The 25,978-nt window shown below is 43.1% G+C and overlaps 1 protein-coding gene across 2 annotated transcripts in view; it reads left to right on the forward strand.

The window, feature by feature from the left end:
- MICU2 (mitochondrial calcium uptake 2) overlaps positions 1-25,978 on the forward strand; it is a 247,104-nt gene that overhangs the window by 208,483 nt on the left and 12,643 nt on the right. For both annotated transcript variants that reach the window (XM_034758762.1, XM_034758763.1), the window contains 2 exons: positions 15,012-15,077; positions 23,436-23,533. In XM_034758762.1, coding sequence (XP_034614653.1) covers positions 15,012-15,077; positions 23,436-23,533 — 164 coding nt within the window. The remainder of the gene's footprint in view (positions 1-15,011; positions 15,078-23,435; positions 23,534-25,978) is intronic.

The raw sequence follows: 25,978 nt of genomic DNA on the forward strand, positions 1-25,978 counted from the left end.
GGTAATATTAGAAAGGCAATAACTAACTAGAACAAAATTTAGTGAGAGCAAAAAAGAAAGGGGTGGAAAGAGGAAGATAAGAATGGCCATACTGGGTCAGACCGAAGGTCCATCCAGCCCAGTATCCTGTCTACCGACAGTGGTCCATGCCAGATGCCCCAGAGGGAGTGAACCTAACAGGCAATGATCAAGTGATCTCTCTTCTGCTGTCCATCACCACCCTCTGACAAACAGAGGCTAGGGACACCATTCCTTACCCATCCTGGCTAATAGCCATTAATGGACTTAACCTCCATGAATTTATCCAGTTCTCTTCTAAACCCTGTTATAGTCCTAGCCTTCACAACCTCCTCATATCCCCCCTTAGTCTCCTCTTTTCCAAGCTGAAAAGTCCTAGCCTCTTTAATCTCTCCTCATATGGGACCCATTCCAAACCCCTAATCATTGTAGTTGCCCTTCTCTGAACCTTTTCTAATGCCAGTATATCTTTTTTGAGATGAGGAGACCACATCTGTACGCAGTATTCAAGCTGTGGACGTACCATGGATTTATATAAGGGTAATAAGATATTCTCCATCTTATTTTCTATCTCCTTTTTAATGATTCCTAACATCCTGTTTGCTTTTTTGACCGCCGCTGCACACTGCATGGACATCTTCAGAGAACTATTCACGATGACTCCAAGATCTTTTTCCTGATTAGTTGTAGCTAAATTAGCCCCCATCATATTGTATGTATAGTTGGGGTTATTTTTTCCAACGTGCATTACTTTGCATTTATCCACATTAAATTTCATTTGCCATTTTGTTGCCCAATCACTTAGTTTTGTGAGATCTTTTTGAAGTTCTTCACAGTCGGCTTTGGTCTTAACTATCTTGAGCAGTTTAATATCATCTGCAAACTTTGCCACCTCACTGTTTACCCCTTTCTCCAAATCATTTATGAATAAGTTGAATAGGATTGGTCCTAGGACTGACCCTTGGGGAACACGACTAGTTACCCCTCTCCATTCCGAAAATTTACCATTTATTCCTATCCTTTGTTCCCTGTCTTTTAACCAGTTCTCAGGCCATGAAAGGATCTTCCCTCTTATTCCATGACAACTTAATTTACGTAAGAACCTTTGGTGAGGGACTTTGTCAAAGGCTTTCTGGAAATCTAAGTACACTATGTCCACTGCATCCCCCTTGTCCACATGTTTGTTGACCCCTTCAAAGAACTCTAATAGATTAGTAAGACATGATTTCCCTTTACAGAAACCATGTTAACTTTTGCCCAGCAATTTATGTTCTTCTATGTATCTGACAATTTTGTTCTTTACAATTGTTTCAACTAATTTGTTAGATGTAACAAACATCAGTGTTTGTTCAATTGCTTGCTTTGTCATACACCATTTCTCATCCATTGTCATCTTCTAGTTGTCTATTCAGATTGTAAATTCCTCATGGCAGAGACCTTGTCTCCTTAATTGTCTGTAAAGTGCCTTTCAAGCTTTGGGTGCTGTATAAATAATTATAATATGTATAACAATATCAGGAGTGTAACCAGGCACATGTTGTGCCATGCAAATCATTCAGGAAACTGGGGCTCTGGCACCAGCCATGTTACAGTAACAGCTCAAAGGCCTGTCTTCCTTAAGGCCAGGCAAAGCATAAATGCCAATGCACATTCTCGCCTCATTCAGTCAATCCCATGTTGCCAGAACCAGCAACACTAGAGCTTTTGGGCCACAGGAATTTCAGATGCTTTTCTCCCCTCTGACAGAAAGGCAGAGGTTCTGTTCAATATCTTATGCTACACCCATCACCTGAGGGTTGAAATGGGTGACACCTTTATTCATAGCAAAAAGGGCAATGAAAGAATCAAATCATCATTTCTATATGTTCCTTCCAGATTCATGCTATAGACGCATAGCTAGGCAAACCTGCACTGCCACTGCCCATTTTATACCTGTATCCACCCAACAAGTAAAAGAATTTGTCCACAGATTTCTTAGGTGCTTTATATGTATGCTAAGGACACAACTACTTTTTTCTGAGAGTAAGTGAACCTCATGCCATCCAAGCCCTGTTCCTAATATAGAATTATTATCTTCCTCATGGGCATTTCAGTGGTGGTCATGACTACAGTACTTGAGTGCTTCCCAAACACTGGTGAATTGATCTTCAAAGCACTCCTGTTGGATAGGGAGATTTTGTCCCCATTTTACTGAGGGGGAGTGAGATATAGAGAGCAAGGCCAAAACTGTCCACTGATTTGGGGTGCCCAAGTTCAGATGCCCAAGGCCTGATTTTTCAGAGTATTTAGCATTTTTATGCATTTCATAGTTCAAGACACAGCTCCTTTTGGCATCAGTTGCAGTTATGAGTTCTCAGCATTTCTGCAAATCTGGCCCCAGGTATCTCAATTTGGGCACACAGAAAATCCAGAGCACAGTGGTCACCACTGAAAATTGAGATTTGTGACTTACCCAGCATCACATTGAAACTCTGTGACAGATGCAGGGGTAAAATCCAATTCTCAACTGCCTTAGTCAAGCGACCATCCTTCCTCTTCGTGAAATCCCCTGTCTCATTCACTACACATCTTCCATACCACCTAAGCTGGCTACACAATGTCCAGCTGGCCTGCCTCCGTACTGCAATGTGAAAACATCAGTACACACTCGTGCTTCACATGATTTTCTTCTTTGCCCTGGTGTCCCTCGCTGACACCTGTTGTCACCTAAGGAGGGCAAGGACCGCCAGTGGGCCAGCCCGCACTCCACTCTGGTCCCATGGCCTGCTGGGGATATCATCTGGTGGCTTCTTCATGGAGCTACGAGCCTGAGTGTGTACCTAGCCCGGTTCATGAACTTCCCTGGCACCTGCACCCTACGCAGATGAGCACCGGGGTCTCCCTGTTGTCGCAAAAGGGGCATCAGTTTGCAGCCCTGACTTACCTTCCTACCGTGGTTCTGGCTGCACTTTTCCCTACACCTCCCAATCCTCTCACATCCCATCCGGGGCCCCACAAAGTCGAAAGACATTCTTGCCAACTTCCTCCTGGCACTGGCCAAGACTGCCATCCATCACTCCAAGACAGGGCCAGTTTTAGGAAGTGTGGGGCCCGATTCGAATACCTGGCGGCAGTCCAGGTCTTCGGCGGCGGGTCCTTCACTCGCTCCAGGTCTTCCGCAGCACTGAAGGACCCGCTGCTGAAATGCCACCGAAGACCCGGACCGCCACCAGGGGAGTAAAAAAATTTAAAAGGCACCTAAGTTAGGCGCTCTTCTTTAGGGCGCGGGGCCCGATTTGGGGGAATCGTCCTAAAGCCGGCCCTGCTCCAGGAGGAGGAAGCTAGATGGAGGGCGGTGATCTGCTCCTATTTTTGTTCCCTTATCTGATCACACTTCCAGGCAGAATTACTCTGGGCAATGTCCACTGACTCCTTAGACAGCTTTGAGGAGCAGTGGGGTCTGGGGTTCTCTACTCAGTGACCCCTTTGTATTCCTCATTATTAACCTTTGACCTCAACTCCTGATCCTGTTTTCTGTTCCATTGTCCCCAGAAATCACTAGTAGCCTGGGCTCAGTTGTTCTGCCCTCTTAGCTGGGGGGTCGGGCCTTTAGCTTTGGGCAGGGCTATACCGACCTGTCTTGGTACTACTAATAGATACACACCTTCCAACTTCTGCAACAAATGAGACAGGGTCCCACAGACAATAGTCTCATTCATTACCCAGCCCTGATTCATTCCATGAGCCCCATCCACCCTGTGCTCTGAATGAAAGATCCTCTGGAGGGGAAAAAAAAAAAAGTATGTGATCATGTAATTAAAGATTGTATCATAATGCATAGTGAATTAAAGTTGATTAATTCTAGCATTACTGAACTTTTGAGTGCTTGCCTTTTCAATCTTCATGTTCTTTTGGCTTAGTACAGGGCATGTAATTTCCTATATTAAAAAAATAAATAAAACTGGAAAAAAATCCATCACAGGGAACCATATTGACTTCTACATGTGTCATTCACACTGTTGGAATCTTTAGATCTGCAGCACAGATCTCTACACTTGAACTAACAAAGTAACTGATAGCTGTAATAGGCTGTCATCCTCTGTGTAGATCAGCCACTAAATGTGATGAGATGCATACTTTTCCTGTAATTTTGTAATTGTTTCCTTATAGAAGAGGAATCATGGGTTCACTTCCGTGTTTTGGAGGAGAGTGTTTTCTTGTGGCGACAGACCCTTCTTACACTGTCCACCCAGCGGTGCCCTCTTCTGTCCACCCCCCGATCTGTTCCTGTCCCCCACCCTGGCACAACTTAATCTGTCCTCCTTCTCCCAACCTGCTCCTCTCCCCTCTCTGCTTCTCTCACCTCTGCATTTGAGTTAGGCTGCTTTCTCTTTCCCTTCATTTCACCCCATGGGCCACAGGGGATTATTCAGCGCATAAGAGAGACAGACTCCTAGCTCTCAGCTTCCATGGCCAACATCACAGCAGCTTCTGACTGCCAGAAGGAGCAATTGCAGAGAAAGTCCTGGTCATCCCTGCAGCTCTAGGCTGGAGCATGCTTAGTGCAAGTAAAATGTTCATAGAATTTAGCTGTCCGCCTCTAACAAACCCCTACTGATGTGCAAACTGTGATTTTTCAAAGGCTTATCACTCAGCCAAATTTCAGTGCATTTTTGTGAGGACAGCAAAATACACTTCTCTAATCCCAAGGCTTCCCCCTGTCAAATGTCAAGTCCTTGCTCTAGAGCATGGAAGCACTAGAGCTTCTCAGTGAAATGATTGTAAGAAGTTTTTAGCATCGTCAAAAAAAAAAACCACACACACATTCTTCCAATGGATGAACTGTTTCAGATGAAAGTTTCACACAAAAAAATCATCCTAAAGCAGACAGCAAACAGAAGATTTTAGTCTGAATGTTTACACTTCGGCAAAGTTCTAAAAAACTGAAGATAGGGTCTTATAATGAAAAATGTTAGATGAGGTAAACTAGAGGCATTGCTCCCTGGTCTGCCAGTAATAAAAACTCACTGGATTTAGTCGACTACTCAAAAGATAACGAATTAGTGTAATGACTGGTTAGTATTTCCCTTTTTCTCCACTGCACAGATGTGGTCACACCTACAATCTCTGTATGATTTAGACTTTATTAAGATAGTGAGCGAAGTGAATTGTTGGTCTCAATATAGTTCCTAGCTGACAAGTTGTCACCCTGAATCCCTTTATGCAAACTGGCAAAGGAAGCACCCAACACACTGTTCTTCTTCGAGTGCTTGCTCATATCCATTCCATTAGGTGTGCGCGCGCCGCGTGCACGATCGTCGGAAGATTTTCTACCCTAGCAACACCGGCGGGTCGGCTGTGGAGCCCCCTAGAGTGGCGCCTTCATGGCGCTGAATATATACCCCAGCCGACCCGGCGCCCCCTCAGTTCCTTCTTACCGCCCCTGACGGTCGTTGGAACTGTGGAGCGCGGCACAGCTGTCCTCCACTCTCCCTAGCTTACTTAGTTATTCGCAGTTGTAGTTATAGTTATAGTTATAGTGTTTATAGTTAAAATAGTTAAATAGTTTTAAAGTTGTTAGATTTGTTATTATAGTCCAGAGGACTAAGGGGGTCATCTCCCCCTTTCTCCCCCGGCCGCGGGCCCGGGCTCATGCCCAGAGCTCCCGGCTTCAAGCAGTGCGCCTCCTGCGCTAAGCCTATGCCCACGAGCGACCCGCACGACTCCTGTCTGAAGTGCCTGGGAGAGTCCCATCAAACAGATAAGTGCAAGATCTGTAAGGCCTTCAGACCAAGGACCAAGAAAGAGCGGGACTTTCGGCTCCGGCAACTCCTGATGGAGGCGGCACTTAGCCCGGACACTCCCTCTACGAGCCAGGCCCCGGCGCCTAGCGCCTCGGTGCGCAGTGCCCCAGCAGCACCGGCAATGCCGACAGCGCGGGTGGTGTCAGAAAAACCTCGTCGGCACCGCAGCAGGTACCTCGACGCCGGTCATTATCCCCGGGGCATAAAAAAGCCCATAAGACGGGGACCTCTGTGCCGAAGACGCCGGCTCCCCCAGTGCCGGGGGTAGAGCCGAGTGCGCCGGCGGAGCACCGGAAACAGGTGCCTCCAGCACTGTCGACTCCGGCACCGAGGCCGTTGAGTCCGGTGCAGATAGCGTCTCCACCGAGACCGGCGGTAATACAACTCCCGTCGACTCCGGAGACCTTCGTGGCGGCGAGAGACTTGATAGCTCTCACGGAGCCGGCACCGCCTCAACCACTGGCACCGACGGCACCGTTGACTCGCCCGGTCCAGTCAAGGGGGAAACCTGCCTTGATGCGCCCTCCATCACAAGGGCTGGAACCTCGGCACCGGTCCAGGTCCAGAAGCAGGTCCCCACGCCGCTCGCAGTCCCGGCACCGAATATCACCTCGGCACCGGTCGTACTCGCGGCCAAGATCTTCGTCGCGGCACCGTTCTACGTCTCGGCACCGCTATGATCGTCGGCACCGATCAACGTCGAGACGTAGTTCTCGGCACCGCTACGGTCGACGCTCGACGTCGAGAGGCCGCTCCCGGCACCGGACATACTCCAGGTCCTCGTCGAGGTCCAGATCCGGCTCCCGGCACCGACGGGGTCATCGGCACCGATCGCGGTCCCGGCACCGTTCGCCGGCACCGCGCAGAGATAGATCATCTCCGGACCGGTACCGTGCGGCACCGCAGCCCACGGGGATCGTTTCGTCTCTTTCGGCACCGCCATGGCCATCAAGATCAGTGTCTCGCTCCTCGGAGGACCTGTCGAGATCGGCATACCCCCCTCAAGGGCAAGCCGAGGAACGGAACTTGGGCCATTGGCAGGAGATGGCAGAGGACCACTCTCATGGCCCATCTCACTGGTCGTTTTGGACCCCGTGGGCGTACCACCAGGAGCAAGGGGCTCCAATACCATCGACCTCTCGCTCGGGTCACTCGGTTAGAAGGGCCCCAGAATCCACCATCTCTCGGCCTCCGCCAGGGGGCATGGAGGCTTCCGTGTCCACGCCACCTGACACCATAGACCCAAGTACAGGTGATGCTCCGGCCCAAGAGCAGGGGGATCAGGACCCCCCCTTGGATCCAGTACCACCGGAGGCATCCTCCTCCTCCTCTCCGGATGAGGCAGTGGCGGGCACCTCATGTACAGGTCCCCCTCCGATAGATCTTCGGGCTCACCAGGATCTCCTGCGTAGGATGGCCCGTAATATGGACCTGCAGGCGGAGGAGATAGTGGAAGTGCAGGACCCTATCGTGAACATCCTCGGAGCGGATGCCCCATCGAGGGTGGCGTTACCCCTGATCCGCACGATTCAAACGAATGCGGATACGATATGGCAAACTCCTGCCTCTATCCCACCCACAGCGAGAGGGGTGGAAAGGAAATACTTTGTCCCGTCTAAGGACTACGGGTACTTGTATACCCACCCCCAACCGTGTTCACTGGTGGTGGCATCAGTGAACGCACGAGAGCGCCACGGCCAGCAGGCTGCAGCGCCTAAATCAAAAGAGGCTAAGCGGCTCGATTTGTTTGGCCGTAAGGTTTACTCAGCCGGAGGGCTGCAACTTAGAGCGGCGAACCAACAGGCGCTACTGAGCCGCTACAATTTTAACTCCTGGAACTCTATGGGGAAGTTTAAGGAGTTGATTCCCCAAGAGTCCAGGGAAGAGTTTGGAGCCATGGTAGAGGAGGGTAAGAAGGTGGCTCGGACCTCCTTGGACATAGCGGACTCGGCTGCGAGGACCCTGGCTTCGGGTATCGCTATGCGGAGGATCTCCTGGCTTCAAGTTTCGGGTTTGCCTCCGGAGCTGCAGCAAACCCTACAGGATCTGCCCTTTGAGGGACATGGATTGTTCTCGGACAAGACGGACTCTCGCCTGCAGAGCCTCAAGGACTCGAGAACAATCATGCGCTCCCTGGGGATGCATGTTGTGGGCCCTCAGCGCAGACCATTTAGGCCGCAGCCTCAGCGCTTCTACCCTCCCCCGCCTCGTCAGAGACAAGACTCGGCCCGGAGGCGAGGGCGAGGTGGTAGGAGAAGGTGGACCGGCCCTCAACCTGGCCAGAACCAGGGGCCACCTAGACCACCTTCAGGCCCCAGGCAAAACTTTTGAAGGTGCGGTCGAGGACGGCGCCCCAGTCATCCCCCAGGATCCAGCCCCCTCCTTTCGGGATCGTCTCTCCCACTTCCACCGTGCTTGGTCCCTTATAACTTCGGACCGTTGGGTCCTCTGCACGGTGGAAAGGGGATACACTATCCGGTTTTCTTCTATCCCCCCCTCCCACTCCCCTTCCCCGTCCCTCTTCAGGGACCCTTCTCACGAGCAACTTCTTATACAGGAGGTTTCTACACTCCTGGCCATGGGGGCCATAGAGGAGGTTCCGATAGAGTTAAGGGGCAGGGGATTTTATTCCCGTTACTTCCTGATCCCCAAGTCCAAAGGAGGTCTGCGGCCCATCTTGGACTTGCGCGGACTCAACAAATTCGTAGTAAAGTTGAAGTTCCGCATGGTCTCTTTAGGGGCCATTATCCCTTCCCTCGATCCTGGAGACTGGTTCGCCGCCCTCGACATGAAAGACGCATACTTTCACATCTCAATTTACCCACCTCACAGACGCTTCCTGCGATTCGTGGTAAACACGGTGCACTACCAATTTACAGTCCTTCCCTTCGGCCTATCGTCGGCCCCAAGAGTGTTCACGAAATGTATGGCTGTCGTGGCAGCGTACCTTCGTCGGCAAGGGATACAGGTGTTCCCGTACCTAGACGACTGGCTGGTGCGCGGCCGCACCAAGGAGCAAGTTCAAGCTCACGTCCACAGAATAGTGCACACATTCAACGAGTTGGGCATCCTACTCAACAAGGACAAATCCACTCTAGAACCTACCCAGAGAATAGAATTCATCGGCGCAGTTCTAGACTCCAGACGTGCACAAGCCATCCTGCCAGACAATCGCTTTGGCACCATCACGAACCTCATTCAAGGGCTCAAGGCCTTCCCAATTACCACGGTGAGGTCGTGCCTCACCCTGCTGGGCCACATGGCTTCCTGCACGTACGTAACCAGGCATGCCAGACTTCGGCTTCGCCCACTTCAAACCTGGGTGTCATCAATATACCGTCCACATCGGGACAGCCTGAACATGGTGGTCACGGTCCCGAACTCGGTCCTGGCCTCCCTCACATGGTGGCTAGATCACAATGTGGTCTGCGAGGGGATGCCATTTCACGCCCCACAACCCTCTCTGCACCTGGTCACAGACGCGTCATCTCTGGGTTGGGGCGCCCATCTCAACGAACACCATACCCAGGGCCTGTGGACTGCACCCCAGTTAGCCCTGCACATCAATGTTCGGGAACTGATGGCGGTGCGCCTGGCGTGCCAGGCATTCCTCAATCTCCTACGTGGCCGCTGTGTGTTAGTTCTCATCGACAACACCACGGCCATGTTTTACATCAACAAGCAAGGAGGAGCACGTTCGTCAATGCTATGCCAAGAGGCCATTCGCCTGTGGGACTTCTGCATCGCCCACTCAATCCATCTCACGGCATCGTTCCTCCCTGGAGTCCAGAACACTCTAGCGGACCGACTCAGCAGGTCCTTCCAGACGCACGAGCGGTCTATCCGTCCGGACATCATACATTCCATCTTCCAGAGGTGGGGGTTTCCCCAGATAGACCTGTTTGCATCTCGAGACAACAGGAAGTGCCATGTGTTCTGCTCCCTACAAGGTCGAGCTCCGGGCTCCCTCTCGGATGCGTTTCTCCTTCCCTGGAAAGACCACCTGTTTTATGCATTCCCTCCATTTCCTCTGGTCCACAAGGTACTGCTCAAATTGCGCAGAGACCAGGCACAGGTAATTCTGATCGCTCCAGCGTGGCCGAGACAACATTGGTACTCCACACTGTTGGAACTCTCGATTCAGACACCGATCCCGCTTCCATTATGTCCGGATCTCATCTCTCAGGACCACGGCCGGTTGCGTCACCCCGACCTGCAATCACTCCACCTCACGGCGTGGCTGCTCCATGGTTCACCCAGGCAGAGCAGCAATGCTCGCACTCTGTCCAACAGATTCTGCTGAGCAGTAGGAAGCCCTCAACACGGACCACGTACCTGGCCAAGTGGAAGCGGTTCTCCTGTTGGTGTGAACAACGAACCACGTCCCCGTTGCAGGCACCCATTCCTCTCATTTTGGAATATCTCCTCTCCCTAAAACAATAGGGGTTGGCGATATCTTCAATTAGAGTTCACCTGGCCGCTATATCGGCCTTTCACCCAGGGGAACTCGCGTCCTCGGTATTCTCTAACCCGATGGTTGTTAGATTCCTCAAGGGCTTAGACCGGACGTACCCACAACAGCGTCATCCCGTCCCGACGTGGGATCTCAATCTGGTTCTCTCCAAACTCACAGGTCCTCCATTCGAGCCACTGGCCACCTGTTCACTTCTGTACCTATCCTGGAAGACAGCCTTCCTCGTAGCCATCACCTCAGCAAGGCGCGTTTCTGAACTCAGGGCGCTTACATCTGAGCCCCCTTACACAGTTTTTCATAAGGATAAAGTGCAGCTTCGTCCACATCCTGCCTTTCTCCCTAAGGTGGTTTCTACATTTCATATCAACCAGGACATATTTCTCCCGGTCTTTTATCCCAAACCACATGCCACTCGCCAGGATCAACGTTTGCATTCCCTGGACGTACGAAGGGCCCTGGCCTTCTATATTGACCGCACAAAGCACTTTAGAAAGACGACGCAACTCTTCGTTGCAGTGGCCGACCGAATGAAAGGCTCACCGGTCTCCTCACAACGCCTATCCTCCTGGATTACGTCTTGCATCCGGACTTGCTATGACCTGGCAGGTGTCTCAGCACCGCACCTCACCGCTCACTCCACGAGGGCCCAAGCCTCCTCGACTGCTTTCCTGGCACATGTTCCGATACAGGATATTTGTAGAGCGGCAGTTTGGTCATCAGTCCACACGTTTACAGCTCACTATGCACTAGTGCAACAGTCCAGGGACGATGCTGCATTCGGATCAGCGGTTTTGCACACGGCAATGTCTCACTCCGACCCCACCACCTAAGTTGGGCTTGGGAGTCACCTAATGGAATGGATATGAGCAAGCACTCGAAGAAGAAAAGACGGTTACTCACCGTTGTAACTGTTGTTCTTCGAGATGTGTTGCTCATATCCATTCCAAACCCGCCCCCCGTCCCCACTGTCGGAGTAGCCGGCAAGAAGGAACTGAGGGGGCGCCGGGTCGGCTGGGGTATATATTCAGCGCCATGAAGGCGCCACTCTAGGGGGCTCCACAGCCAACCCGCCGGTGTTGCTAGGGTAGAAAATCTTCCGACGATCGTGCACGCGGCGCGCGCACACCTAATGGAATGGATATGAGCAACACATCTCGAAGAACAACAGTTACAACGGTGAGTAACCGTCTTTTTTCAGAACATTTAGCCAAACGGTGTCTTGTAAGTTATCATATAAAAACTATTGTCCCGCTGATTGATTGTGTATATATTGATGCGTGTTTGGTTAGCGTGTAAAGAATTTTGTATGTGTGCTGGAAATATGTTCCTCAAATATGTTCAGGCCCAGCAATCTGAGCAGACAGGGCAAATAACTTGATTGCCTGTGTCTCCAATGTAAATTGAGCAAGGTGAGGCCAGAGACAGTAGTACATTTTCATCTAGGGTAAATGAAGTGATTAAGCCAATTGAAAAAGAAAATTGGCTAGCGCATGAGGAAGACATTTTGGCATCTACACAACAGCAGGGGAGAGGAACTTTGTGTTTAGTTTTCAAAGAATACATTTCAAAGGTCTTCTGGACTATAAAAGGGAGGACAGAGGACCTCTGTTATCCATAGCTTAGGGAACAAAGTGGACAGCACCCTCTGATTCCATGAATATTGGATCCTCTGTCCTGGAGGGCTGGATATGGTAGTAACTTGATGTAGGTAAGAAAACTGCTTAGGCAAAGATTGTAACTTGCTAGTTTTAGTCACTAGAAAGCACGTTGTGTTGTGTTTTGTTTTTAACCATACCTGTATCTTTTTCTCTTGCTTAGTATCACTTAAATTTCTGTTCTTTATTAATAAACTTATTCTTAGTTTTACTATGACCATCTCAGTGCTGTTATATTGAAGTATAGAGTGAGTCCTCAATTAACGTAACAGGCTGACGTGTGTACTGTCTCTTTGGAGGCAATGAACTTAATGATTTCTGAGAGGATCCAATGAGAGGGACTGGACATTACAGAGGGACACCTCTGGGGAACTTGGAACTGGGATTCACTGATTATTACCTGCATGGCAAAATTAAAGCTGGCAGAGTCCCGAGGAATTTCCTGGTGAAGCAGACAGATTAGTGTGGCAAAGAGTGGACACACAGTCTAATCTTGCTAAGGCAGAGGAGTAAAACAGTGGCTTATGGTTCTGGGCTGCCCTGACTGGAGCACCAAACGAGTGCACATCACAAAAAAACTGGAAGCCAAAAATTAACTGAACATGGACAATGAACTACTCTCTCACTCCTGGAGGTGTGGCATACAATACTTGTACAGTCTCCAGCACTAACAGTTCCACAAGCACTAACTTCAGTGTATAATTCTAAAGATGAAAAATTGTTTCATTTGTTTTTGTTTTCAAAAATGAAGAAGTCTATTCTACTAAAGCTAGTCATCTTCTGAGAAGATTGCTTCTTAATATATTTCTTTGGTAGAGAAGCATCAGTTATGCATAATATGCCTCATTCTCTTTGACTTGTTTTATTTAAAGGATGATGGCCATTAGTGTATTACTGTGATGAACTGATATAACAAAGATAAATGTTACAATGTGATGAGAATCTCTTACTTAAGGGCACAGTTCTCTCTAGTCCACTGGAAATTACCTCCTCCTCCTCCTCCTCATCCCACCCCCCTTGTCCTGGAAAAACCTCTTCAAACTTCTGAAAAGACCAATTACTGTAATTTTTTTTCTAGAAAGTGGATAATGAACTTCACGGGTATTTATGTACAGTTTTAGAAAACAACAAACAAGTCTTATAGATAGCTTTCTTTCAAAATTACACTTTAAGCCTAGACATGTGAGTGAGTGTGCTCAGCGGATTGTATATTTAAAAAAAAATTCTCACAAACATTGAAACCAATGAAAAATCACATTTCTTTGGTTTGTGGAAGAATAAAAGTTTTGCTGCTTCATCTCTTGTGTTTTCATGTAAACAAAAGGTAGAAATTCTTCAGATAAGAAAGTAAAGGGGAGTTTTCAAACAAATTGGCTTAATTTTTCCCACTTGTGAGCAATCATGAATTTGTCCAAAGCAGAATTTGCTATTTGCTATGAAAATTTGGTTCATTACCAGAAGAACTTCATGCTCCTACAAAGGCAATGCTTTTACTATAGGCATCAAAGGTACTGCAAGAACCAGAAATAGGACATCAGCCAAGGATAAAGGCCTCATTGTGCTAAAGATTGTAAAAGGCCTCATTGTGCTAAAGCATGTTATAAAAAAGCCAGTCCCTGCCTCAGAGAACTCAGAATCTAGATTATGACAAGACACAACAGGTAGATTAGACAAACAGAATGAAAGGGGTTGGAGAAGAAGGGTAACAACAGTGTGAGCAATAAACAGTGTTCTTGGCTCACCATCTGCAGAGCCATGTCAGCCAGTATTGCTTTTTAGGCATGATGGCAAAAAGGAACTAAGGAGGGATTTGAAAACAAAGTAGTGGCTTTATGGATTTTGTTAGGAAGCTTTTCCCATTAATAAGGGACAGCATGAGAGATGGCTCAGAAATGTTTGAGAGAGAGAACAGACTAGAAGATGGCAATATAAATATTGGTTTTAAAAATATCTTCCCTAAGTGACTTGAAATCCACAGTGATCTGTTTATGTCTATGCCTGTATCCCAAATGTAATGACAAGTTCCTTGTTCTTTTATTTTTGCTATCCATTTGAGGACTGGTACAAATGTCTATGAAAGGTAGGTGAACTTTGCTATGTACTATGTTAACTCACTTGATTTTGTGAGTATGTTGACTTCTCAAGCTGTTTGTGAACAGTTATAAAATATATCCATTAAGAAAGCTTGCTGCTGAGGGTGTTTCTGAATGATACATACATATTTATAGTAAAGTGCAGATTAATAGCTGTATTTTTCCTGATATAATTATTTTAAATATTTTGTGTGCTGTTTGAAAATTTTACCTAAGTGACTTTTGAAAATGAGACTGACTTAGGCTCTATGCGACTTTTGAAAATGAAACTTAGGTGCTTTTTGAAAATTCTATTCATTGACTCATTCAAGAACATTTTATTTTTTTTAAAATCCAGGCCACATTTTGATTTAAAAAACAAAAAGTAGTTTCTCTGACTAACGAGTTAAATTGCTTTGAATTTGAAATTAGCTGGTCTTGTTAACCATATGGTACCTTATTTAAACAGACAAGTTTTTTGTTGTCTAGAGGGAGGGTTTACGCTATTTGAGAACTATCCCAAAGCATTTAAATATGCATTGGTAAAGTAGTTGAGGTGGGGAAACATAACCATATTTTCCACTTTCATATTCTTATCTCCTTATTCTTATGATCCTGGATGTAACATCCCTGAATCTTGAGATTTTTCAGGGGTGCATGGTAAAAAAAGATGCTCCCAATATAAGAGAACCTCTGTCAGTAAGACTAGAATGACAAGTAAAAAGACAGCTCATTATCCAGTGTTTTGTTTGAACTTATTAAGCAAGAGAACTGTGATGGATTGGACCTCTGTAGAAAAGAGGGAGGAAGGGTAAACATTTGGGCAAAATATCTTTTAAATATATAAAGGGTTTTTTAACAAAATAATTTGATGGTCAGAAAACAGAGCAATAGGAAAATATGAGATTAATTAAAAGGTGAGGTTAATAAAAAATATTCCTGAAATACAAATACAAAAATCTTAAGCCAATCAAAAGGTTTACAGATTCTCTGTTTCTGTTATGTTTAGCTTCAGAAAATCATTGGGAAGCAAGATGACGGGAGAAAAGCTTCTGGACATGAAACAGTGTCACAGGTATGCTTATAGACAGTAAGTTAATCATTTTCCTTAAGCAGGTTTCTATAGAACTTACACTAAACTATGTTAGTGTTTCTTGCAGCGTTTATAAATTAATTCATCCATGTCAACTCTGGTACTTCTAATTAAATGAAAGTGCATGATCTGTCCCCTCCGCTATTTAATTTTGGTAAGAGAAGTATTATAAATGTTTTTCAGTTTTACTTCTGAGTTTCCTAATAAAACATATTAAAGTAATGTACTTCAGTACTATGTAGCCACTCTGTTATTTAGAGTCCATAAGCTTGTATTTAAAAGCAATGTTTTTATAATTTGTGAAAAACTGTGTTGATAGAAAGAATAATATATTGTTACATGAGGAAAGAGGCTGTATCTCAGATAGGTAAGTCCCAAGCCATATAGGGCTTTATAGGCTAAAATCAACGCACCCAAGAACCAATAGGCAATCAGCGCAGACTATAGAGTAGCTTCCACATTCTGCATCAGCTTCAGTTTCTATTGCTTTATAATGTGGCCCCTAATCTTGTGTTGAGAAAGGCATGGATTACTTTAGCCAGGTCCACATCCAATGAAAATGGTTGCAGTCTCTGGACCAGTTGAAGATATAAAAAAGAATCCTAGACATAATCTTCCAACAGTACTTGGGGCTCCCACAGATTGATAACTTTGTTAACAAATGGCTACCACAATCCTCAATTAAAGGAGCAGATATAGTCCTCCTCATATCTTTTGGCTGCCTCCCTCAGTCTACCAACATTACCTAATTTTTTCTCAGACTGAGCTTCAGCCAGCTAGCTGTCATCCACTCTGTAATCTCTACTAAACACACAGATAAGGCATTCTATACCAATGGCTAGATTGTATGAGATTGAGAAACAGAGTTGGGAGTAGTCAGCATAACACCTTATGTTTGAAGGTAGCTGATAAAACTAACAATGTCAGTAAGAACACATTGCCAGGAGGAGATGAATGCACACCACCACTAGTGCTTTCTCTGTCCTGCACCCAGATTAGTACCCAGATTGACAGGGGTCATGGAGATCTGAGGCATCTATGTATTTGAAAGTTGTCTCATCACAACCTTCTTTACAACTTAGCTAAAATTGGAAGATCAGATACTAAGGTGATACCTGGCTAGATTGTCATCGTCCAGCAAGATGGTGAAGAGGAGCTTTCTTATGAAAACCAGCAATCTGCAAGACACTGATAGTCTCTACAAACTACAGAACCAGTTCTTCCTCACTGGCCTTCAACAAACAGGAAGACATGATTGTGGTACAAAGTATTCCTAACATTAAGTATGAAGACCTGGTGTTTGCCCCATCAAGATATTGCTCTGCCTCCATAGAAGCAGATAATTCAGTCTAAATCTGCTTTACTTTCTCGAAAGTAATATACAATTCCCTTTTGCTTTGGAAAATTTTATCAGCCACCAAATGAAGACAACTCAAATTAACCAGGCTGTCCACTATTCATAAAAATAGTGGTTTGAGGTTTAGCCAACACTAGGTGGAAGCAAAAATTATTTTCTTTGCCCCATCGCAGTTACAGCATAAGAATTCAAAGGACCTTTATGATGCAATTGGTCACATTTAGCTGTGAACACCTCAGCTCTCTAGGAACTAATTTAAGAGTTGAGACTAAGGGCAAGTCTACACTCAAGTGCTACGTCGGCGCAGCTGCATTGATGCAACTGTGACGCTGCTGCACATCTTGTGAAGACAGGCTATACGATAGGAGAGCACTCTCCTGTCAGCATAATTACTCCACCTCCACGAGAGGTGGAAGTTATGTTGACGGGATAGTGTCTCCCGCCGACATAGCGCTGGTGTGGATAGTGCTTAAGTCAATGTAACTCACGTCGTTCAGGGGTGTGTCTTTTTCAAACCCGTGAGTGACATAAGTTGCATCAACTTAAGCAGTAGTGTAGACCAGCCCTAAATATCTTAACTGTGCTTTAAACCGTACTCCAGATTGTTTCCTCAAAGGACTCTCATTAGAAAAATCTGTGAAGTAATATTACCTACACAATATAATGTAATTTCTTAAAGGGTCACTTTCATCTGGAATTCTAGTCAGTTTTAAAAATACAAGTTAAAAATAGCATTGGGTCATACAAATCCCTCTGCCAATTTTTGTGGTTTTATAGTCCTATTTTCTTGTTCTTTAAAAAAAAAATCTATTTTTCTTTCCTGTTGCTATGTAAAAAAAGCCACACTAACCCTAGAAACTCAATAACTAACAGAATAAAAACCAAAACTGACTCTACACAAAGTCCTGTCAAAGTAAACAAAGTACAAAAAATTTTCTCTAATATCTTAATGTTGTGGTAATCGTTGGTGGGTTATTTTTAAATGTAGTAGATAAAAGATGAGCTGTCAGAAGTATGATTTTTTAAAGTTGATTGTGTCCCCTTAGAGCCAAAGGATTACTACAGTAGTTTCAGCGGAGAAAAATAAGTACATAGTTTCTCAACGCTATTATGATTTACATATGAGATTACTTTCTTACAAAGACCAACAATCCTAGGATTTTGTCTTGTCTGAAATGCTCAGTTAGAACTTTTAAGAGCCTTAATCACTCTGAGGATGGGGAGTAGATAGACCCTAAAGTTATGCCTATACAAGGCTAGTGCCAGGGGAGATGCTGTGTGGAGCACCCTGACTACCAGGATTTGATACATCTTGGAAATGGTGTAGCCAGTACATAAATGGGCAATTGCATAGATTTGGCAGGTGGGCAACATCCACACATGCTGTCTCTTCGGCCCATCTAGCCTTGCTGCCACCAGCACTAACTGCCTGTCCCACCTGGCATTCCTTCCCCTCCCCATGAGGGACTCACAAAGAAACAGTTGTAATTGTGACATAAGTATTAAAGCCTGTTGGTGACTGACTGTCTGTTCTGCAGAGCTCCCAGATGGTATTATTGTTATTTATTAGTATTACTATAGCCCTTAGGAGTCCTAGTCTTGGACTAGGACCCCGTTATATTAGGCACTGTACAAAGAGAACAAACTCCTTGCTGCCTCAAGGAGTTCACAGCCATCTTATATCTTAAATGAAGTCACACATTCTATTGAGATGGTTGCTGCCAGTAGGTGGCTCCAAATGCCAATTCAAATTAAAAAGTTTGTTTTGAGAAAATTAAAATTTTAAATTTAAAAATACCTTTAGTTTGACATATGTAGGGTTTCGCCATGTATTTAGATTGAGAAATGCTTTTTTGCCCTATCCATTTCAGAAGGCTTTTCATCAGTTCAGTGAGCACCACTTTCTTTGGAGGCCATTAGGCAAAATTTTATTGCAACATAAGAAATGTCATAGCCTAGAGATCTGTGGTCCCTCTCATCCAGTATCTTGTCTCCAACACCCTGGGCAATGCCAGATGCTCATGAAGATGATGTAAAAAACCCCTTGTTTCCCTTTATTTTACAATGGTAAAACCTGGGTGAGGGGATATTGTTTGTTTCGTTTTGTTTTGTGACTGCAGCTGGTGATCATCTCCAGCACTGAAGCATGGGGGGTGGTATTGCTTATAATTGTTCCCTAGCTAGTGTATTTCCTAGCTAACTTACAGAAGTGTATGTTGTCCTAAACAGTATCAAAATGGAAAAACCTCTGGGACATATTGAGGAGGTATTGATTTTCACCAATAATACAGGTAGAATTTAATAATAAAGGGGACTTTGACCCAAAAAAACCACCATAAAGAACAATCACATTGTTTCTAAGACTGGTACATAGTCAAACCAGTTTCTTAAACTATTTAAATACTTTTAATTATTAATGTGTAATTTTTCAAAAAGGCTAAAATAAGTATAATGGTACAAAATGAACTTTAATTACCATTAGCAAGGAGTGATTAATAGTGTAAGATGTTTTGCATTTGTTTATAAAGTAAAGTTTCATATTAGGCAAGATAATACAGTATATTATCTACTTTGACAGTTGTTTCCAAACGACAAATTAGGCATATGGTTCTGAATTCTATAATGAGCTTGTTTCTACATGAAGTATCTCACTTGTGTCTTTTGTGAAACATTTAACTTGTTCTTAGGGACACCGCTATTGATCTCTTAAAAACAGGAGATTTTAAACTCTTAAACTGAAATTTGATGCAACTATAAACAGCTTACTCTCAGACCTGGCCATATGCATTTTCCACTGATGTCCATTTTGATCATGTGTCAAGCACTCTTTCTATTCATAACTTCTTCACTCATAAAACTCCTTTTCCATCCTTTGTTCTGGAGAGAGATGATGATTTGCTTTTTTCACCTCTGAACTGGACTACAGCGCTGCAGTATGCCTGGGCATGAAAGCTTCAGCACTTAGGAAACACCAACTAATACAGAACATTCCAGCACTTCCTCTCAGCAACAGTGGCTATTGTGAGCACATCACACTTGTCATCTGCTTTGTACATTGCCTTCCATAGAATATCAAATCAAATTCAATGTCCTCAGTCCTTATCTTCAAGGTGCTCCATGAGTCCACCATACCTAAAAGATCATCTAAAGCTCCAGGATGAAGACTGTGGTCAACAACTGTGACCCTCTGACACTATGGAACCCTCTACAATAAGGGTAAAGCTTGTCTGCATGGGAGACAGAACTTTCTTGGGGGCTGTTCCAAGACTGTGGAATGAACTCCTACAGGAACTAGGGACCATCACGAACCTCACCACCTTCTGTTCCATGTGCAAGGCACGTTTCTTTGACCCTGCCTTCTCTAATATAAATAGCAACATGTATATTTTAAAAAACTACCCAAACAAAATAAAGCGCTGCACATACTTCTTCCTTTAGGGAGAGAATGAGAGAACAAACAATATGTGACAGATGTTAGTCATGTAGCTTAATGCAGTATTGGAAGGTGCTCAGATACAACGATAAAGAATAAAATAGTTTTGACTCTTATAAATGAATTTATGAAAATCTTTTTTTTCTCATTTCTGCACTTATTTTTGTTCTGAAAATAGAGACTGTCTCCCCACCACAGTTTGTAACACCTCTTTGAATAGCTTCCACTGCCTAATACCGTGTTTCTACTCTAGCTAATTAATACTTGCCAATAGACTGATACTTAAGGCCCCAGTCCTGCAAACATTGAGTTCATTGGGACTGCTCACACGTGAGTAAAGTTACACACATTCTCGAATGTTTGCAGCATCAGGTCCTCCATTAATTTAATTTTTAAACAAATTCCGTGATTTAATAAGGAAAAATTTTGTTTCATCTGAGCCATATATGGTTTTTGATTGAAAAGGACTAGTTTCAGGATTTGAAGTAAAATTTTCAAAAGCACCTATGTGATTTAGGAGCTTAACTTACTTAAAAAAAAAGTATCCTTTTATTTCCATATAATAAAATTGCAGTAGAAATATAGGCTCTTATGTTCGTAGTACATACTGTGTTTCTGTACAGTATATTTCCAATAATATTACCTCAATTTCAATAGATTGGAAAGACGCGAATCATAGAATATCAGGGTTGGAAGGGACCTCAGGACCTCCTTACTTGGTACAGATCAGCACTGTAGCTAAACTTAATTCTTGGAAGTCTGTTTCTAAAGATTATTATTCAGTAGGGCAACCAGACAGCAAGTGTGAAAAATCGGGACGGAGGTGGAGGGTAATAGGAACCAATATAAGAAAAAGATCCAAAAATCAGGACTGTCCCTATAAAATCGGGACATCTGGTCACCCTATTATTCAGTGATATGTTTGGATACTAGATTAGGTCACCATTCATTCCCAAAGCTGAGGGAGAAAGTTTCAAAATCTTAAATTGTGTTTCCACCTAACCTCAGAAGAGTGAGGGGTTGGAAATATTAATACATCTCTCATACCTTTTAACAAAGAATTGTCGTGGGGGTATTAATTTATACAATACGTGGAGATCAGCAGGAAAGGCAGCTAATGATTCTGTGGACAAAAAATAATTATGTACTAACAATGTACCTTAATTTAATAGCATTAACCTTGGCAAAAGAAGTTTTTTGAAACCTTTAAGCTGTTGTCTCTCAGGTTTCCTATCACACATTCTGCTTTCAAGAAAAGTACTATTTTGTAGTTTTTTAAACACACTTAACTCTCACTAGTGTAGTGCTTGGACATGTGCCAATTCCACCTTGGAATTTCAACTGATAAAGAGGGTAGCAAACAAGTAGGTGCATATTTATTATAAATCCAGGGATAGGCTTTGTCATCTTAGATAAGATGAGATAGGTATTGTTTATATGTCGTCTTCTAGCTTATAAGGAGAAATCTGAGTAGAGAAACAACGTGCCTTTTCTGTTGTAGATTTAGTCTTTAAAAGGTTATTATAAACACTTGCTTTTCAGCCGTAGTTTTCAGAACAACAGAAGAGATTTTGACTTCACAGGCATATAGATAAAAGTGGACTTTTGAAAGCATTATGTTGTTACTTAGTTGTAAGTTAAATTTTTAAAATAAATGATTTCAGGAAATCTATTATGTACTTTTTAAATCCATCTTTAATATGTAAATTGAAAGTACAAAACTAATTAGAAACAGACACTATGGGCAGATCCTCCTTTGTTTCTTCTTGAAAAGCCATGGATGCTGACATGACAACAAAAAGTTTTGCTTTTGACTTTCAAATAAGCATATATAAATGTTTTATACATCAGTCATCATATATAAAGCCTAAGCATTTAAACTTCTGAAGCACAGACCTTGGGAATATTTAAATTGTCTACCTGCAGTCAAATGATAAAATGCAGTGCCATTGCATGAGTCCTGAAAAGATTGTTTTTAAGTTAGCTCATACTTATCTCCTATTACTGGCATTTTATGAAATGTGGCATAGAATAGAAACAAGGAATGTTACCTCTTTAACTGTAAAATACTTTATGTCACATATGCAGTAAGCATGAAACACACAGTGGACTAATGGGACTTGTTATTGATGATGCTGAAAGCTAAATAACCATTAGTATTAAATCTCATGAATAGACTCTTGTCTTTCATCTTACCTCTTCAGCAGGATAAAAGACACAGAGGCTATTTAGATGCCATAAGAATAGTTCTGTTGAAATCCCTGTGGACTTCCAAAAAAATCTCTCTTCATGTTGCTTAGTGTTTTGTTGTGTTCAAAGAAAAGCCACTATGCTAGTGGTGAAAGAAGAATAAAACATAGAAATCCAGCACATTGTGTGGTTTTAGCCTTTATAAAGATGCGGTAGTTGAGCTGAAGTGTATTCTTTGTTTTCTGTAGAGCTATTTTTTTCCAGAAGAAGAAAAAATTATACAGTAAAAGAATAAGCTGTTAGTTTGAGAAAATTGAGATTAACAAACAGCCTTATAACAATATAAAAACATACATGATGTTTGAATGCATAAAAGTAAATGTTCGTATTCTACTTTTTTGATGTGTGTGTTTCAGACTAATTTATGAGTTTGTTACAAATCAGACTTTGCGTTTTGCTGGAGCTGAAGGTTCCCAAACCAATCCAGATGAATTAGCTGAAAATTGTTTTTATCTGAATGTTAAATTGATTTGAAAGACAGTATTAACCTAAAAGTGAAGCTTGCTGAATAGCTAACCAGCAATTTTATCAGTAACTAATAACAAAGAATATAGAAAAGTATGTTGTGCTATAACATTAAAGTGGATATTAGCATGCTATCTGATTTCATGACAATTACAGAGTTTAATTCAAAACATGTATAAAACTGGAAAACAATCTTTTTTTCAAAGACAGCTGTTATTTCTTGTCCAAATGGTTCGTTTAATGGGAAATTTGCATTTGAATCTCAGTATGTCAGCGAGACATACTGTGGACCATAATTTTATTTTGAGTAAATATTGACAGGTTACTTTGCCAAGTTCAGGTAGATGCTGCATGTTCTAAGCAACATATGGTTGTGAATAAAGGAAAGAAACTTGTAACAGGAAGGTGTTAAGATTTTGAGTCTGAAAAGCAATACAGTATTTAGATTTTAAAATTTTGCAAATTACTGTATTATCAGTAATTATAGGGAATAAAATCAGAGGGGAATGATTTCTGTTTCTTGGGTAAACCATAATTATCTCCAAATTATTTCCTTGATAACCTTTTTACCAATGAAAAGGAATATTGTGTTTGCTGGATGATCAGCGTTTAGCTACTATACTTGATATCAGGAGCAGAACATTGAACACAGAGGTCAGAGTTCAGCTTGACAGAGAACCATTCAGCTTTGCTTTGGAATTCTCTAAATACTGTCTGCAAGAACAATAACTAAATTACAAGTGATTTCTGGGAAACTCCAGTTCAAATATGCATTACCAATTTTGTGTTGAATTGTTAGTAATTAATTATATAAGTTTTTATTTTTTGTTTGTAGGAACCAGAATTGGAAGACTCCGCTGTTAATACAACATTGCTGGTGCACTTCTTTGGAAGAGCAGGAAAGGAGAAGCTTCGCTATTCTGAGTTTTGCAGGTAGTGTACAAATACTAGTTGTCATTCATTGATAGTAGTCATTCTTATAAGTTCCATGTTTGAGTAGTGATGAGTTTGTTCCTGTTTGGTCAAACTCATATCAGCCAATGCACATCAATCTGAAGAAAAATGAGGGTTTTTCTACGCAGTGCAGCAAAGCATGATTTGTAAAGTACACTAACAAGCTGCACTCTAATTCCCCTGTGTAGACCTTGTAGACACGATCTAAAAGGTACCTAGTTTGCATTCTGTTTCAAGGGCTATGTTAACACAAACTAGGTACCTTTTAGAGCACACCAGCAGGATCTACATGAGGCAGTTAGAGCATAAGATGATCAAGTACTTTCCAAATCACCCCCCTCCAGTGCACTTTGCTGGCGCTTTGTAGACAAGCCCTGAGAAATTTTGCCTTCCACTGCCACAGTTGCTCTCCCTACTCTCCAGAATAATTTAAATAGTACATTTAAATAGTATGTTTTGTCCCAAAGAATTAGACGGAGCTTTACGAACTTTACATATAGAGGAATCATGTCACCAATTGAAATGTTCTTGCAGTGGAACCATGCAGCTGCCTAACAGTGATTCAGCACAGTATACAATTTTAGGACAGGAAGTGAAGAACACCATATCCATTTGAAACTGCAATGGAATATTGTGAAACATTACTCTCTGAAATGTGTGGCTTCATATCTTTCAATGTGCAAAATATTTTATTCTCTTATGTCACAAAGAATCTCTTTACCATTCTGACGCTGAAAGCCAGAAATTAATGAAAAAAGCTGTAAGAATAATATAAGTCAATCATTCTGTTTATAAAGCACTAGCACAAAATAAGGATTGTAATTATTTAACTAGAGACTCCATTACTTATTGCTATGATGTGCCATTGTTACTAATTGTGTGTGTACGTATGTGTATGCACCCCCTAATCTGTGATGACTGACATACTGGTCATAGCAAATGTTACAAGGCCAAAACAGTCCTTTCTTTGTATGGGGAATGGGGAGACTCCTCACTTGGGCTGTCAAGTGAAGAGCCTCCATAATTTGATCTGGTAATGCCAACAAAATGTAATGGACTCATCTCTCAGTCTTGTAACTTCACCTGTGACCACTACAGATACCCAAATTGGGCTGAAACATCATAGTCACGTTGTGGTGTCAGAAAGATGCTCAAGTACACCTCTACCCCAATATAATGCGACCCGATATAACACGAATTCAGATATAACGCGGTAAAGCAGTGCTCGGGGGTGGGGGGGGCTGCACACTCCGGTGGATCAAAGCAAGTTCGATATAACGCGGTTTCACCTATAACGCAGTAAGATTTTTTGGCTCCTGAGGACAGTGTTATATCAAGGTAGAGGTGTAGATCTTAATGCAGAATCTCTCTTGCCTTGTCCCCTCTCAACTTGACAGCCCAGCAGCATGTGTGACTGGAAGAAATAATCAGAGCTTAAAACATCAACATAGCTTCTTGTGTGTACCCGCAATCCCCAGCTCTTCTGAGTTTTAAAGAAATAACCAGTTAAAACCTCTATTACTGTGGAATATAATGTCCTGATTTGATGCTAATTGCTGAAACCACATTTGCATGTATACTGTTGAGCACCAAGTTTTTACATCACAACAACTTATGTGCTTTCACACCTAAAAGGGGACAAGATTATTTTCACTAATGTTCCATTTTCTTCAAAGCTAATAGGCAGTTCATAAACTGCTAAAAAAGTAGCAGCATAAAATGGATAGTCTGATTTATGTCCAGCTGCAATGGAGTCAGTCAGCCCTGAACTTAGTAAAAGATGTTGCAATCAGTTGAGGTTTAGGAAAAGCGAGAACAAAAAAGGGGAGAGTGGCATTTCTCCTAACACTATAAAGTGTTTCTACTCCACTGACTGAGACACATACCAGTCTTCAAATAAATAAACAAACTTCTCTCTTTTGAAGCTCTTGACTCAATAGAAGCTAAATGAGTAAAATAAGTTTAGCATGTCTGCAGCTACCTTCTTTATAAATACAGTAGGCCCTCTTAACGAAACAAAGGACAGAGAGCACCAGTAAAAGGTTGTGTTTGCATATGTAGTATAAACTGGAATGCCTCATGTTTTAGATAAAATCCTGCATTGACCCAATGAGGAATGACATTGATAAAACTATGTACATAGTACATTCAGAAAATGTAGGTTAAAGACCTTTGCCTACCACACAAATAGAGGCCTGTAATCAAAATCAAACTCCCACATCTTGCTCTTAAGCTTTGTGGGATAAGTGTAAGGTTTAATGCAGGTAATTTTTCAACAGTGGCAGTTATTTTTCATAGAGGTGGAATGTGCCTCTTTATCACTGCATATACACTCCATTTACGTTGCCACATGACAGTGAAGTTTGTTTAACACATAGAAAGATGAATAAAAGGATCAGTGTCTTTTTAACCTGTGTGGAGATA

Source organism: Trachemys scripta, chromosome 1 (assembly GCF_013100865.1).
Source record: "Trachemys scripta elegans isolate TJP31775 chromosome 1, CAS_Tse_1.0, whole genome shotgun sequence".
NCBI lineage: Eukaryota > Metazoa > Chordata > Testudines > Emydidae > Trachemys > Trachemys scripta.